This window comes from Lathyrus oleraceus, chromosome 6 (genome assembly GCF_024323335.1).
Source record: "Lathyrus oleraceus cultivar Zhongwan6 chromosome 6, CAAS_Psat_ZW6_1.0, whole genome shotgun sequence".
NCBI classification, from domain to species: domain Eukaryota; kingdom Viridiplantae; phylum Streptophyta; class Magnoliopsida; order Fabales; family Fabaceae; genus Lathyrus; species Lathyrus oleraceus.
Window position 1 is genome coordinate 499,619,921 of NC_066584.1, and position 15,418 is coordinate 499,635,338.

The 15,418-nt window shown below is 32.7% G+C and overlaps 1 protein-coding gene across 1 annotated transcript; it reads right to left on the reverse strand.

The window, feature by feature from the left end:
• Window positions 1-5,517: 5,517 nt before the first annotated feature.
• LOC127091070 (uncharacterized protein At2g27730, mitochondrial) lies at window positions 5,518-7,887 on the reverse strand. The gene is made up of 3 exons (XM_051029589.1): window positions 7,648-7,887; window positions 7,462-7,548; window positions 5,518-5,838 (listed from the first exon to the last, which is right to left on the reverse strand). The coding sequence occupies exons 1-3, from the start codon at window positions 7,789-7,791 to the stop codon at window positions 5,812-5,814; spliced, it is 258 nt and encodes an 85-aa protein (XP_050885546.1). The 5' UTR covers window positions 7,792-7,887; the 3' UTR covers window positions 5,518-5,811.
• Between the last annotated feature and the right edge of the window lie 7,531 nt (window positions 7,888-15,418).

The following is a 15,418-nucleotide window of genomic DNA, read 5'->3' on the forward strand; positions in this document are numbered from 1 at the left end:
TATATATATATTTGAATTCATCGATTATGCAATCAATACGTTTGGGCAAATTTTTTATAACCTTTTGAAAGAGGTTTAGTTGAGGTGATCAGAATCAATTAGATTATGGTTGGATTTAAAGATCAACAAAATTATACAAATTTCTAAACGAAATCGATTGCACACAAGGTGTTTGATAATTGGTCTCAATAGTATTTTTGTCTATTTTATCATTGGGAATAGTCTCTACTTTTAGTATTGCATTCAATTTATCGTGGTTGAAATTTTGTTTGATCAAATTTTTGTTCATTTTCATACTTTGATTGTAATTACGCATATTTGAGCTTTTCGATAGAGGTTCGGTTAGACGATTTGATCCGGGTTACTTCTGCGCGCCATAAAAATTTTCAAAACATTTTTTGTTCAAGTTTTTAACTTGGGATCTATTCACCCCCCCTCCCCTTTAGATCGTTTCCTATCGTCTAACAGAGCTTACAAATCTCAGTCCCTGAAGTCAACTTGTTAATTAAATCAACAATCATTGTTCTTAAATACTTATGTTTGTCATCATCAAAAAGGGGGAGGTTGGAACAAAATTGGTTGATACCATGTCCTTTGGGTTTTGATGATAACAAATTGTTTAAATAACAATTGGGTATTCTAACATCTGTTATAGTATTGTAGGAATATAATCATTAAAAATAGATGAAGAATTGCTTAAGAAATCTGCATCTGAAGATCAGACTCTGGCTATGAGTATCAGTTATGAAATCTTTGCCTCTGATGGAGATCCAGACTCTGAAGAAGTCAACTCTAAATAAAGTCAGTCTCTCATGACCCAGACTCTGAAGCTTCAGAAGCCAAAAAGTAGACTTTGATGTGATCAGCCTCTGAAGAGTGAAGTCTATAAAAAGTAACCCCCTGAAGCAGAAGCTCTTTAACCGAGGCAACTCTGATAGACTCAAAGACTTCTTGATCACGTGAAGACTTAAGGAAAAATATCTTCTTGGATGCCTGAGGCTCAACGGATAATTCCTCTTGCCGAAATTTTCTTTGTTGATGTGTCTAATCAAGTACAAATTTAGCATAACCTTTTGTTAAAAGTCCCAAACGTCTCTTTTCTCCCTCTTTGTTTAAGAAGACGCGGGAATGAAGAACAAGACTGCCAAGCTTATATACAACACACTGCTACAAACTCTAAACTTTGACAATTAAAGAGAAGTCACTCTGTCAAATTTACTAGACTTAAAACATCTTAATATTGTGTATATTTTATAAATTCTTAATTCTGAGAGTATTACTAAGTTGTATTCCGTCTACACCTCTGATTTTATATCAAGTGTAATTCTTACCCAAATATTTTAACATTTTGTTATGGAGTCATAAGTCTCTTGCTTTAGTGCTTGAGCATTTGATGTCTTTTACATGTGTGTTTGAGAAAAGGAAGTCTTGAGCTTGTGTGCTTGAGCAAGGAAGTCTCAGACTTGTGTGTTTGAGAAAGGAAGTCTTATACTTGTATGTATAAGCAAAGGAAGTCTCTTGCTTGTATGCTTGAGCATTTGTAATTAGTTTGGTTATAGTGGAAATTCCTTGGAAGTGCAAGGGGACTAGACTACTCTCAGGTTGTGAGAGGAACCAAGATAACTGCTTATGTCTCTAGTGCTTTTACTTTCTTTACTTCTGTACTTAAATTTTCGATGATGTAAACTCGGATGCTCTAAATCAGATTCTGGTTCAGAATCTGATAAAGTCTTTTAGAAGTCAAACAAGTTTTCTGAACCAGACTATGAACAAAGTGTTCGGACTCTAGTTGAGAAAATATCAGAAGCAGAAGCTAAAAAAACTTCAAGAGGAAAAGATCAACATAATTCAACCCCCTTCCCCCCTCTTGTGTTTTTCTCACCTTCATTCTGAAGATACAAAGGCATACAGAAAAAATCAAGAAATTGAGAATGTTTCTCTTTTCTCTAGCGGAAGATGTTGAAGAATGGTTTTACTCACTTCCAATAGAGAGCATCACAACTTGGGAAGATATGAAAAAACAATTTAAATGAATACTTTCCTGCTTTAAATAGAGGGAAGGTGAATCATTAGGAGATGCATATAAAAAATTCAAAGGGTTGTTGGTTGTGTGCCCCACTCACAATCTAGATCAAACTAAACAAATACAATTTTTTGTTAATAGCCTTCGTTGAAGACTAAACATTTGATTGATACATTTGTTAGTGGCTCATCAAATTTTACAAGAACCATTGGTATCAAGAAGATAATTGAAGTAGAGCAAGTAAATCACCTCAATCAAAAGAATCTTTATTGATATGTATTGTATAACACATCTACCACAAGTAGAGCAAGTAAATCACCTCAATCAAAAGAATCTTTATTCCAACACGTATAATCTAGGGTGGAAAAATCATCCAAACTTTTCCTGAAAATATTAGCAATGGCCAATGCAATATCAGAATCAACAACTATTTCAACAGCAATAACTAGTCCTAAAGAAAGCAGGTTGGGAGATAGCTCTTCAAAATATTACTGCTCAAAATTCCTAATTCTAAGTAAAAGACAAGGAATAACCTCATAAACACTACTCCCCGAAATGCCCAATTTCAGGAAGTTACCATGAATAATCTAAGGAACACTACATTATCTATCAAAAATCTAGAGGTTCAGGTAGGATGGATAGCTCAACAACTTTCACAACAAGTTCAAAGTACTCTCCCAAGCAATACCACCAGTAATCTCAGAAGTCATGAGAGTGTCAATGTTGATACTACCATGGATCAAAAAGAAAAACATCCTAAGCCAAAAATCAGATTGCCTTATCCATAAAGATTAAAAAGGGGAGTGATTCAAAAAGAACTACATGTTTCATAGCAAGTACAAAGAAGTACTTTGAGAATCACTTTCACAAATTCCATAGATCATATCAATGTTATTGTTGTCATAATAAGAATTCAGAAAGTTGTTGAAGATGAAGAAGAGAAGGCAACAAAGGATGGTCATTTTATAGAGGTGGATCTAGAAGTGAATGAGAACAAGAACCTAAAGAAGTTATGTTCTCCAAAAATCAAATTGAAGAGAAAAATAAGAATGAGACCAAGCTGGTGATTAGACTACATTATCATTTTGATATGTATTGTATAGCACATCTACCACAAGTAGAGCAAGTAAATCACCTCAATCAAAAGAATCTTTATTCCAACATGTATAATCTAGGGTGGAAAAATCATCCAAACTTTTCCTAGAAATATCAGCAAGGGCCAATGCAATATCAGAATCAACAACAATATCAACAATAATAACTAGTCCTAAAGAAAGCAGGTTGGGAGATAGCTCTTCAAAATATTACTGCTCAAAATGCCTAATTCTAAGAAAAGACAAGGAATAACCTCATAAACACTACTGCCCGGAATGCCCAATTTCGGGAAGTTACCATGAATAATCTAAGGAAGACTACATTATCTATCAAAAATCTAGAGGTTCAGGTAGGATAGATAGCTCAACAACTTTCACAACAAGTTCAAAGTACTCTCCCAAGCAATACCACCGGTAATCTTAGAAATCATGAGAGTGTCAATGATGTTACTACCATAGCTCAAAAAGAAAAACATCCTAAGTCAAAAATCATATTGCCTTATCCACAAAGATTAAAAAGGGGAGTGATTAAAAAAGAACTACATGTTTCACAGCAAGTACAAAGAAGTACTTTGAGAATCACTTTCACAAATTCCATAGATCATATCAATATTATTGTTGTCACAATAAGAATTCAGAAGGTTGTTGAAGATGAAGAAGAGAAGGCAACAAAGGATGGTCATTTTATAGAGGTGGATCTAGAAGTGAATGAGAACAAGAACCTAAAGAAGTTATGTTCCCCAAAAGTCAAATTGAAGAGAAAAATAAGAATGAGACCAAGCTGGTGATTAGACTACATTATCCTTAAAGGGTGAAAAAGAAGGATCAAAACGAGAAAATTTTCGCGAAATTTCTTTAAATGTTCAGAAAGTTAGAGATCAACATTCCTTTTTTTTAAACGCTCGAGCAAATGCCCATATACCAACAATTCATTAAAGATACAATTTCTAAAAAGAGAACATTAGAAGATGAGACAATAATCTTAACTGAGAAGTGTAGTGCAGTATCACAAGGTAGGACAATCCCTATCAAACGAAAGATCCTGGATCATTTATGTTTCCATGCACTATAGAAGACAGAACTTTCAAGAAGGTTATAATTGATTTAGGAGTTAGTGTGAAATTGATGCCATTGTCAATCTATAAGAAGCTTGGTATTAGAAAATTCAATGATACACGTATGAATTTAAAATCCACAAAACATCCATATGGGATAGCGGAATATGTGCTGGTTAAAATAGAAAAATTTAGCTTTCCAGTTGATTTTGTGATCGTGACATGCCTGAAGATGAAGAGATACCTCTAATTATTGTTTGAATGTTCTGCCTTACAAGTCGATGCAATATTGATTTAGAAAAAAGTACATTCACTTTAAAAGTCTATGTTAATGAAAGAACACTGAATGTGCTTGAAAACAGGAAGCAAGAAAAAGAAAAATATAATTGCTATCAAATAGGCATGATCAAAACATGTGTGAAAAACCAAATTCAAAGTCTGCCACCATAAAAGTCTCAAGTCTCAAGAATAACATCTCAATAAAATGTCATGTGTAGGTTATTCATCTTTAACCAACCCGATTAGTGACAGATAATCCAAACACATTGTTTCATCATGACAGGACATTTTAATATGTATTCATTATTCAGAACTTCCATATGTTCTTAGATATGTTCTTAGTTGATTTCATTTGCATTGTTTACACACGCTAAGATGAATTGTTTCTTTTTAGCCCACAGTCTTTCATGCTAACAATACTATTTGTATCACTTACATAACCTCATTTAACATGCTTCCCTTTTTATTTGTTTTTATGCCTAAATGTAACCATTGACCTAAACTCTTCTCTATCCTACTTGAAATAGAAGAATTACGTTAATAGCATCCATATCAACATGTTATATCAAAATAATTAAATAAAAGTATTAATAATTACTGAATAAGTTGAATATTATTCATCTTAATTCATCTTTCTTGAAGATTCATCTTCGTAACAGTAAAAAAGAGAACAAGATTCACCTTCAACTCATTATAAAAAAACACTATCATCATTCTTGTCCATGCAATCAATCTACCACCATCAACAAAACTAGACCTCGTTGTGTATATTACTAGAAAAGTTATAAACAAATAAATAAATACACTCATTTAAAATAGAAACATAGCTAACGAAACAGAAAATTTATTCTCAAAATCAAATTCTAAAGCTGAGATTGATCGATGCATCTAACATCACATATCAAAATCCCAAACTCATTTATTTTCCAATGTTCATTTTGTTTTAATCAAAATTCCAAACCCTGTTTTTGTTTCCATACAACGAATGGATGAAAGATAGAAGAATTTATTTGTAACGTGTGAAAGAGCTTGTGTGATTTCAAGCATTCATTCTAATGCAGGCATGAAAACAAGAAACCCGGTAAAAAGATCCAATCGGAATTTTCTAACGGGAAACTAGCTTATGATTACGAAACATAATGTACCAAACTTCATAAAGAAGGATTACAACAAAAACCATAATGTACCAAACTTGCTGGATGCAACATGGTCTCATCCATCACCATTAAAGAAACTACAAATAACCAGAAACACACCATCTATACAGAGACAATACTTCACTAAGAGTCAATGCTGTTTTATTCCCCATGATTACTTTCCACAACTGACCTTCATGTCATGGCTAGCATGACCGATAAAATCAACTCTTTTGAGTCCCGTCAGATTTCTACAGCCAAAAAAAATAGAGGAAAATGTTAAATTGATGATGAAGCCATACACAGATAACCGAAGAGACCAAAATTTAGACATCACTAAATTGCTGCAAAACCGAAAGCAATAAAATAACTCTAAAATTTTCAATATTCAATCTGATTATTGAATTGAATCAATATGAGATATGACAAAACATGAACTTGATGGAAGATTCAACCATCCCCTTGCTACGCTTGGGAGGCAGATGCAAGAAACAATTTGTAACGGACCCTTTGATTCACAGCAAACTGAAATTATAACCATAATATGTACTAAAAACATACATTAATTAACAAGAAAATATCAGTATCAGAAATCAACATTTTAAGAGTGAAGAGTTCGGATGCAGTTCTTGAAGGGTATATTATTTCATTAAACATGGCTTTGAATTGAAAGTAAAATCATGGAGAGATTAACGTAAGAGCTAAACTCTTTATGTAAATATTTCGTTGTTTATAGCGTAAAAGAGGTATTAGACTACCTGCCTCGCATTCTCCAGAAAGAAAAAAAATAAAGGGTCTATAGCTTACTAACACCGAGTCTAACATCCCTTCTTCTTTGCTTTCATTACCGTCCCCTCCCTATTCTCCCATCCTTGTTATTTGGAAATAACATCTAATGCAATAAGAATTCAAAAGTTTATGTTACAATTTTTTTAAGAGTAGGAAATGAACTCGGTACCCGAAGTACACAACAGTCACGCACAATGAACACCAACCACTTGCACTAGATCGCAATAGTTTTTAAAAAATTCCTTAACTAAAAAAACAAAACCCAAGGATAACAACTTGGAGTTTGAAGCCAAAATAAAAGAAGAATAACACTGTGAAAAAGGATCATCAGGAACACTCTTAGTGATTTGACCAACTTTTTAAAGACAGACCAGTAGCCTTGTGAATTCATTACTTTCTAAAAATTCTAAAAAAAAAGTTCTGTTTTAGACAATATTATCAATAAATTATTACTATTATCATTACACTAGCCCCGGCATTCCAATTCCCTTTCTAGTTTCACTCTATTATTAGAGGATATTTCAATTCCTTTGAAATTGGGGATAGGGATAAATTCTTTGTTTCACCGGAAGCTAAAGCCACCTGTAGAAGACTGTGTTCCTAGCTAGCTAATGTCTAAACAACAAACTCATCTCCGTAACACACAACTATGGATTCCTGAATCATGTGATGACTTGCAAAACGAAATATGCCTAGTTAAGAGCAAATATGTTTAAGTTCATCCCTTGGCAAAATGAAAAAAAAAATTCAGCTAGGCCAAAAATTTCAGAAAGCTAAAAAGTGGTTGAGCAGCAACAACAACAACAAATTCATATCCCACAGTGTCCCACTAAATTGGACAGTGTTGTTAATGGCAGGTGGTGGTGGTCAATGGTGGATTATAGTGGATTATGGCGGAAAAATAAGCAATACGAAATTTACCATTGTGGAGAGTCCAAAAACCACAATGTATATCTGCCATAGCACCGACAAATCTCTTATAACAATAATTACACAAAATCAAAACTCCACTAACCAGGCTTTAATCCAATACAATATGCCTAAACGAAAATTCAAATCAATAACCAAAAAACAAAATCACACACCTTGTTATCAGCAGTCTCTTTGGCTCTCTCCGCCTTAGCCTTCTCAGCCTCTTGCTTCTGTTTCTCCAATCTCTCCCTCTCCCATTTCTGCAATCACAGAAAAACGATTCAACCGTTTCAAATCTGAGATCAAAGAAATCACCGATTGAATCCAAAACATATGAAGAAAAAGGGAAAATGAACTACCTGGATGTAGACGTTTTCTTTGGCCTGTTCTTCCTCGCTGAGAACCTTACCTTTGTTGCTGAAGAAACGAGTGAAAGCTCCACGAGATGTTGAGTCCATTGAACGAGTCACGATTCCTCGACTCAGTGCCGATTTCATTGCCATTGAACAAAATGATCCACAGACACAGCGAAAACGGTGGTTATTTGTTAATTCAACTTGATGAAGAAAAGTCAGGCTCTAGAAGTTTCGTGATTTATAGTCGTGAAAAACCGGGTCGATTTTTTGTCCAAAACTATTAACATCGGACCGGTCACTGTATCGGGCGGGACCGGATCTAAGATAATAAAGCTAATCAAATTTGGTATTTTAGTCTGCATGTGTAAATAATTTTAATAAAAAATTAATGTAATTTGTTCCATCGTTCTTTTCTCGAATATTTTTTTAAAATAATCATTATTTTTAATTTTAATTCATAAATAATATTTTTTCAAAAAAAAACAAAAATGACGACTATTTTAAACTGATGCGCCAGTTGAACTAGCGCATGCAATAAATTAGAGAGGAGGCGCCATTATCCTTGACGCATGTATGCAAAATCAATGCTTCTAGGCGCCACATATATGCCTTGGTGCCACATGCATTGGCGCATGCATACACTACATAATATATGCGTCAATGCATATAGCGCATGCACCTTTAATTTTTTTTAATTTAAATATTAATTTTATAAATAAATTTAAAAAAAATTGAAAATTAAAATTATATTTATGTTATAATTAAAAGTAACACGGAATTAACAAGAATTTCAATTACTCGCACGATTGAAACGCCCCCTTGTTCCACATCCAGGTGCATTAGTTTGTCTTCGAGGTCTCCCACGATTTTCCGAAGTGTTTGGGATCTTTGAGTGCTGACATGATTCAATGGTGACTGATGTGAAGGTTCGGTGGAAGGTCCATCGATATTTGATAGATGTGTCATCATTTGTCCCCAATAGTTTAGGGGGTTCTCGCCAACGGTGCTTCCGTAATTGAGTTTGATACACATGTTTTCGTAGTTTGATCGACGTGGTTGGGTGAATTGTGGACGATATGGTTGCCCGAATTGGGACATTGAATCGGTTTGAAAATGAATCAATGGTTCCTAGGGTGTATTATAGTCAAATAATGGTTGGGTGTTGTGGTGATGGGATGTTTGGGTGGTCATTGGTGGGTGGGGAGGCTACGATGGCATGAATTGTATGAATCATCTGAGCTATAGACTATTGTGTTGGCTGCATATGGTTGTTGGTGGGTAAGGTTTGATTCTTGATTTTTGAGGTTGGATGTCTGGCATGAATGGGTTACAAGGTTGGATGTTTGATTGTTGGGTGTATATGATAAGGTGATGGTGTGAATAGGTATGCAACATGTGAAACATGGGATATGGCGCATGCATGTCTTTTTATGCATGCAAGGAAGAGGCGCATGTCTTGCTTTATGCGCCATTGAAATGGGCGTCTGCCTTGGATTATTAGGGCGGAGAGATTCCTAATGTGCAGGCGCATGCTTGTAGTGTTAGGGCAGAGATTCCTTACAGGTGCATGCATTGTATTATCTTGTCTCTGCATGGATTCTTTGCATTGCAGTGTCTTGTCTTTGCAGATTAATTACGTTATCAATATATACATCGTCTCCCCTATTTAACTGCATGTGAATAACAGATCAATGCATTCATCAGCAGCAGCCATACAGATCAGCAGAAACACTAAACTTACATTTTAAAAAATATATTCATCACCACATTACATGATCGGTGCACATACCGAAGGTGAAATATTTGAGAATCAATTGTTCGTTTTTTGTTTTCGCAACACATAAGTAACTCGGTTTACAATAAATAGACGATCAAATTTTTCACATTTGAAACAAAGAATAGAAAAGAAATTGCAGTGTAGTCAGGTGGGTCAAATCATCTATAAAATCCGATGTGATTTGCAGACAACCAGGTAAAGTTTTATCAGTTGAAGATTCGAGATGATGACGATGTTCATCATATGCTTGTCAGTCATGAACAATCTGGGCACAATGATATAGAGTTATATATATTACCACCACAACAAGTGTCTTAGTTCATTGATCAGTCACAAGTGTTTTGTGAAACTGATGACGGTGAACAAGCTGAAGTAAATGTTGTTGATGAGGAAGAATAAGAAGTCGAGTTATTGTTTGATTCAATGGTGAACGATGAAGAAGAAGATGAGCCATTACCAACTAGTCATGTATATTGTCCATCTCAACGCATGATACGCAATAACAAAACCTTATTTCAAACATTACCGCGAATACATTAGATTGTCAAACACATATGCAGTACGGTGGATCGACAATATTCCATTGGAGAAGTGAACTAGGGCATACGACAACGGTCAATGTTGGAGCCACATGACAACAAATCTTGTGGAATCAATGAACTTTATTAGACACGAAGCTGCCAAAGCCAACACATACGTGGGGGCAAGCAACATATTTTAGTCTATGAGCGTTGTTTGAGGCCAGACGTTCCAAATGGAGTTCAGTGTCTCAATCTGGGCAGTTGTTCAGTGATGCATCAATGAAATTCATTAGACACGAAGCTGCCAAAGCCAATACATACGTGGTCACGGTGTTTGGCCGTACTAAATGTTGGTACAGTGTTGTTGAGTCCATGGATCACAATGAAGGCATGTCGATGGGACAATATAGAGTGGAACTAGATAAAGGTTGGTGCGACTGCGGAAAGTTCCAAGCCTTTCGTATGCCCTGCTCCCATGTCATTACGGCATGTTCAAAGGTTCGAAGGGATCCATCCTACTTACCATCTGACGTTTACAAAGTCATAAGCCTATCCAATGTTTACAAAATTAGTTTTTCAGTTGTTGCAAAAGAGGATTATTGGCCTGAATATCAAGGGGACATTCTTTGGCACGATGAATTTATGTGAAGAAAGAAAAAGGGTACGGCGAACAACACATGTATTTAACCGAAATGGATACGGTGAACAAAATGGTTAGATTATGTAGTTCATGTCTCCAGCCCGGTAATAATCGTACTAATTGTCCTAGTGTTGGAACAAGCACAACAAGATAATTTTAATTGTACCTCTTTTGCTTTATATTAAAAACAACATTTATTTCATATGATAACTTTGTGAGGAAATACCATCATAAATAAATACAACACATTCAACACACAAGCAACACATAACCAAGAACACAACAAACTACAACAAATAAAATATCATTACTATAACTAAGCGATTACAACCATCAAAACAATTTTGAACATATTATACATCATCCTATGAACATCTCTGTCAGTCTTAATATCCACTCATTCATGCACTTCTCCATTTTGGTTGAACGTGGACTCAAGTCATTGGATTCTTCTAATCCTTTCACCATTTGCAACTTCTCCATCTAACCAACGGTTCAAGGTCTGATTAAGAGGTTCAAACGAATCTATATTTCAAAATTGAATCTTTAACGGAGGTGCGACTGCTGAAAAAATTAAATTGGCATTTTTCTTGTGAATGTATTCAGATATGATTAAAGAAAACAAAATTGAATGAGATTGAAGAAATTGAAGGTAAATAGAAGGAGGGTAAGAAGATGTGTGAAATAATATGGGTGATGCATAGAATGGTATATATAGAAGAACGAAAGCATGCATGCGCCAATGCACTAGACTTCACACACACATAACACACAACACATGCATGTGGCGCACACACACATGCACACATGCATGCGTCAATGCCTGTGGCGCCTACATGCATAGATTTTGCATGCATGCGCCAAGACTCTGGGTGCCTCCTTTGATGTTTAGTTGAATGTGTCAGTTCAACTGGCGCATCAGTTAAGAAATGTAGTTTTTTTGGGTTTTTTTTTAAAAATAGATTATTTAGGAATTTAAATTGAAAATACGGGTTATTTTAAAAAAAAATCTTTTCTCACACATGAATTGTTTTATTAAAGTTGTACTAAAAAATTATATATAAAAAATTAACATTTGGATTAATATTTTTTTATATAAATATTATTTTTGTTTTATTATTTATAATAATATTTGTATCAAATAATAAAAAAGATTGTTTATAAAATTAACACCTTTTATTAAACTATTTGAATCAACAATATAATTATTTTTGTTTTGATACCATTTCTAAAAAAATTGAATCAACAAAAAAAAAATTCTCGCATATAATAAAAGTATTTGTGTTAACATGAGACTTTTTTCGGATTATAAAAATATTTGTATCAACAATACACTTTTTTCCATTTATAAAAAAATATTTGTATCAATAATATATATTTTTGCGTTTATAAAAATATTTGTATCAACAATATTTTTTTTCGTTTATAAAAATATTTGTATCGACAATTATATTTTTTCTATTTACAAAAATATATGAATCAACAATAAAAAAAATCTTATATAAAAATAATATCATTTATAAAAATATTTGAATCATAAAATAATATGATAAATAAATCATTTTTATCAATTCTATCTAATATAAATATTAATTATATAATAATTTCACTTTTACTTTACATTTTTTTATTGTATACTGAATTTTAATTTCTTAATTTATATCCATAATTTTTAGACAATTATCCTGAATACCAAAGATACTCTACATTTATCATTGATTTTATATTTTTCTAGTCTAGATAAAGAACAAGAAATCAATTTCAAGTATAAAGTAGTGAAACATGATAAACAATAAATAAAACATATAATGTTGAGGTTCTAGCTTAAGATTCCTTTAACAAATTAGCAATTGCAAAAGTTTGAAAAATGTTGACTAAATAAGAACCTATTTTCACAATATTTTGTGTTTCCGTACCATGTCATCATTTAGAGATCACTTAGCATAATAATAAAATAAGTATAGGTGAAAAGAATAACATCAGAAATGTAAACAACCGTAAAATATAACGGTTAATTAGTACAACAAATTCATCTTAAGATCAATACTAAACTGATCTATATTAGAAGTAAACACAAATTTATTATTCTATTTGAGCAATTTCAAGAAGATTATTCAACTTAACTACTATAAGCAATGATCAAATAGTTTCCTTTTCTCCTGAAAAAAAGTATCCATTAGATTCCACATATCAATTAATTGAGAAGCTAATTTTTTGAATGTAATCATTAGATTCCTCTACATAACTGTATTCAAAATGCTAAATATATTTTATGAAATTAAAGCAATAGATAAATATATTTTGAATATGCCAATCAAATTACCTTTTTCTTTTAAAGTTTATTAAGTTTATATTGATATTCCTCAAACTTCTTTCGGGACAAGTCATAATTATGGTTCAAGCTCCCATTTGAACACCAATTTCTCCTAAAACGACGACACGGTAGAAAATCAATTAGAGGTAAACAAAAAAAATTCACAACACTTATTTTTCTTATTAAACAACGTCAAGACACTTCGTAAAGATATTGAACTCTCAAAAAAATATAATTAAAAAATTGAAAGAAATTAAAAAACACATTAAATATCTTTTTCTCCATAAACAAATAAGTAGAAAATTATGAACTTAAATGAAAGTTGATCTTTTGAAATATAATCTAAACAATAAAATAAATTTTGTCATTTTATCTCTCTCCTTTTCCTATTTCTCTTCTTTTCTAAAATAAAATGTGTCTAAAAAATGAAGATATGATCACCAAAATAAATATTCTTAATCAAATTGTTTACAAAAAGGAAAACATTTAAAATTATTTTCCATTTAAATATGGTAAGAAGATGAAGATGTTATTTAACATTTAAATACAAGATGTCTTCCACCAAAATAACAAACTAAGTATAAAATAATGTGTAAAAAACAAAAATTTTATTCCTTACATATATGTATTATTAACTGCATGAAAATATTTTGAATACCTCATCTACAAAAGATATCATCCTATATCAAAATTAATTAAAACAAAAGCGATGAGGGACACAACTATAAATGTAATAGACCATGAGATAGAAAACACATTATCCAAATCATAATACTACTCCATGAATATACTCCTTAGAACTCTTATTGAAATTAAAACCTGGAAGTTAAATATTAATAACTCATAAAAATCAAACATTAGAAAGGATTGGGTTCATACAATTTTTAAAAAATATATATAAATAGTCGATGAGCCAACAAACAATGGTAAAAAATTAAGTTACCTAAAACAATATCTGAAAAAATGTTTGTGGAACTAAAATATACCTTTTATACATAATATTTTTCAAGATCCGAATATGTAAATAAAATGCTTAATGCATCATTTGGTCATTTAACTTAATTTAAGGTTTCATTTTAGTTCCTTATTTAATAAACATTCGCTCCAACTCCTTTAAATGTCATTTTGTTAGTCACATTAGTATTGTCCGTTAAATTTTGTCAAATTCTATTAAGTTGTGTATGTGTGACAGTCCAACTGGTCCTACATTAGATGATATGGAATTGTTTTATTTTATATTAATTTAAAATTTAAAACTTAAGAATAAAAGAAGTTGAAACGTATATGTATGAATCAATTTCTTTTATCTTCCTCAAACCCTAGCCACCACCTCTCTCAATTCTTCTTCTTTGTCTTTCTAAAACTTGAATTTGTTGACTTTTTTAACATCCATCTCAATATGCTCAAGTTTGATGAGTCTGAATGAGTGGAGTCTAACGTTTTCGTGAGACTGGTTATGTACTGGTTTTTGTGAGACTTAGATCTAACATTTTCATTTTCATTTTCAAATCTCTGAGTTATGCCTTATTTGGTCTTATTGAGAGGTCTACCGGTGCTAATAGACCAGCGTCTGGTGGTCCGATTACTCTTATTCATGATCTGAATGTGTCATATGAGGGAACTGAGGATTATGAAACTCCTACTGCTAAAGTACTTTCCCCCATGTGAGTTTTAACCTATAATACGGTCATAGCTAAATGTGTTTATTGTGAATTGTAAATGGAAGTTATTGGATTGTTGATTTGGGCTTTTCACAATTTACAGACGCCATTACAAACTCCAATTAAAACCCTTTTACCTGGAGCTGGTGAGACCTCGAATTATAACATTCTACTAGACCAAGCGACTACTCTTCTTCTGGAAATGAAACTGGTGGAAACACTGATGTAAAAGGGGGAAGACCAAGTCCATTCATGGCAAAGTTTACTTTCTACCATTTGATGTGCACAAATTTTCTCACCTGACAAATTAGATGTTTTCCATAAGCATGGATCCTCTCATGCATGCATCCCAAAATAGAGGGTGACACGAGTAAAATATAGGAAAAGGGATAAGGTGATTTGGAGAGAAAATAATTGAGATAGAGAGAAACGAGAGTGTTATATATGTATTTTGAAGGAGATGGTCCAAATCTATTTTCAATTGTATTAGTTTCTCAAATGTCATTCTCAATTTGTGCAATTGATTTAATCTCTAGCTATTGTACATTTAATAGAATATTTTGTTTATATCATGTTCATCTTTTTAAAGTGGACATTTATATTATACTTATGATTCTTCACGACAACCTCCTTCTCCTTGGATGAATCAAAGGTCTTTGTTTGATGTCAATGTTGGTAAGTCTCGTTCAAGTTTAAGATAACTTTCAACTAGGAGAGCCTTCTACCCAGATGCAACCACAATTACATAGTAGGATTTGTTAAATTCATCAACAAATGCAGAAACTTCTTTGACAATATTCAGTGCATGGAATTGGTCTTTGTTACAAATAATAGGTTATCCTCCACATAAATGAGATGGGT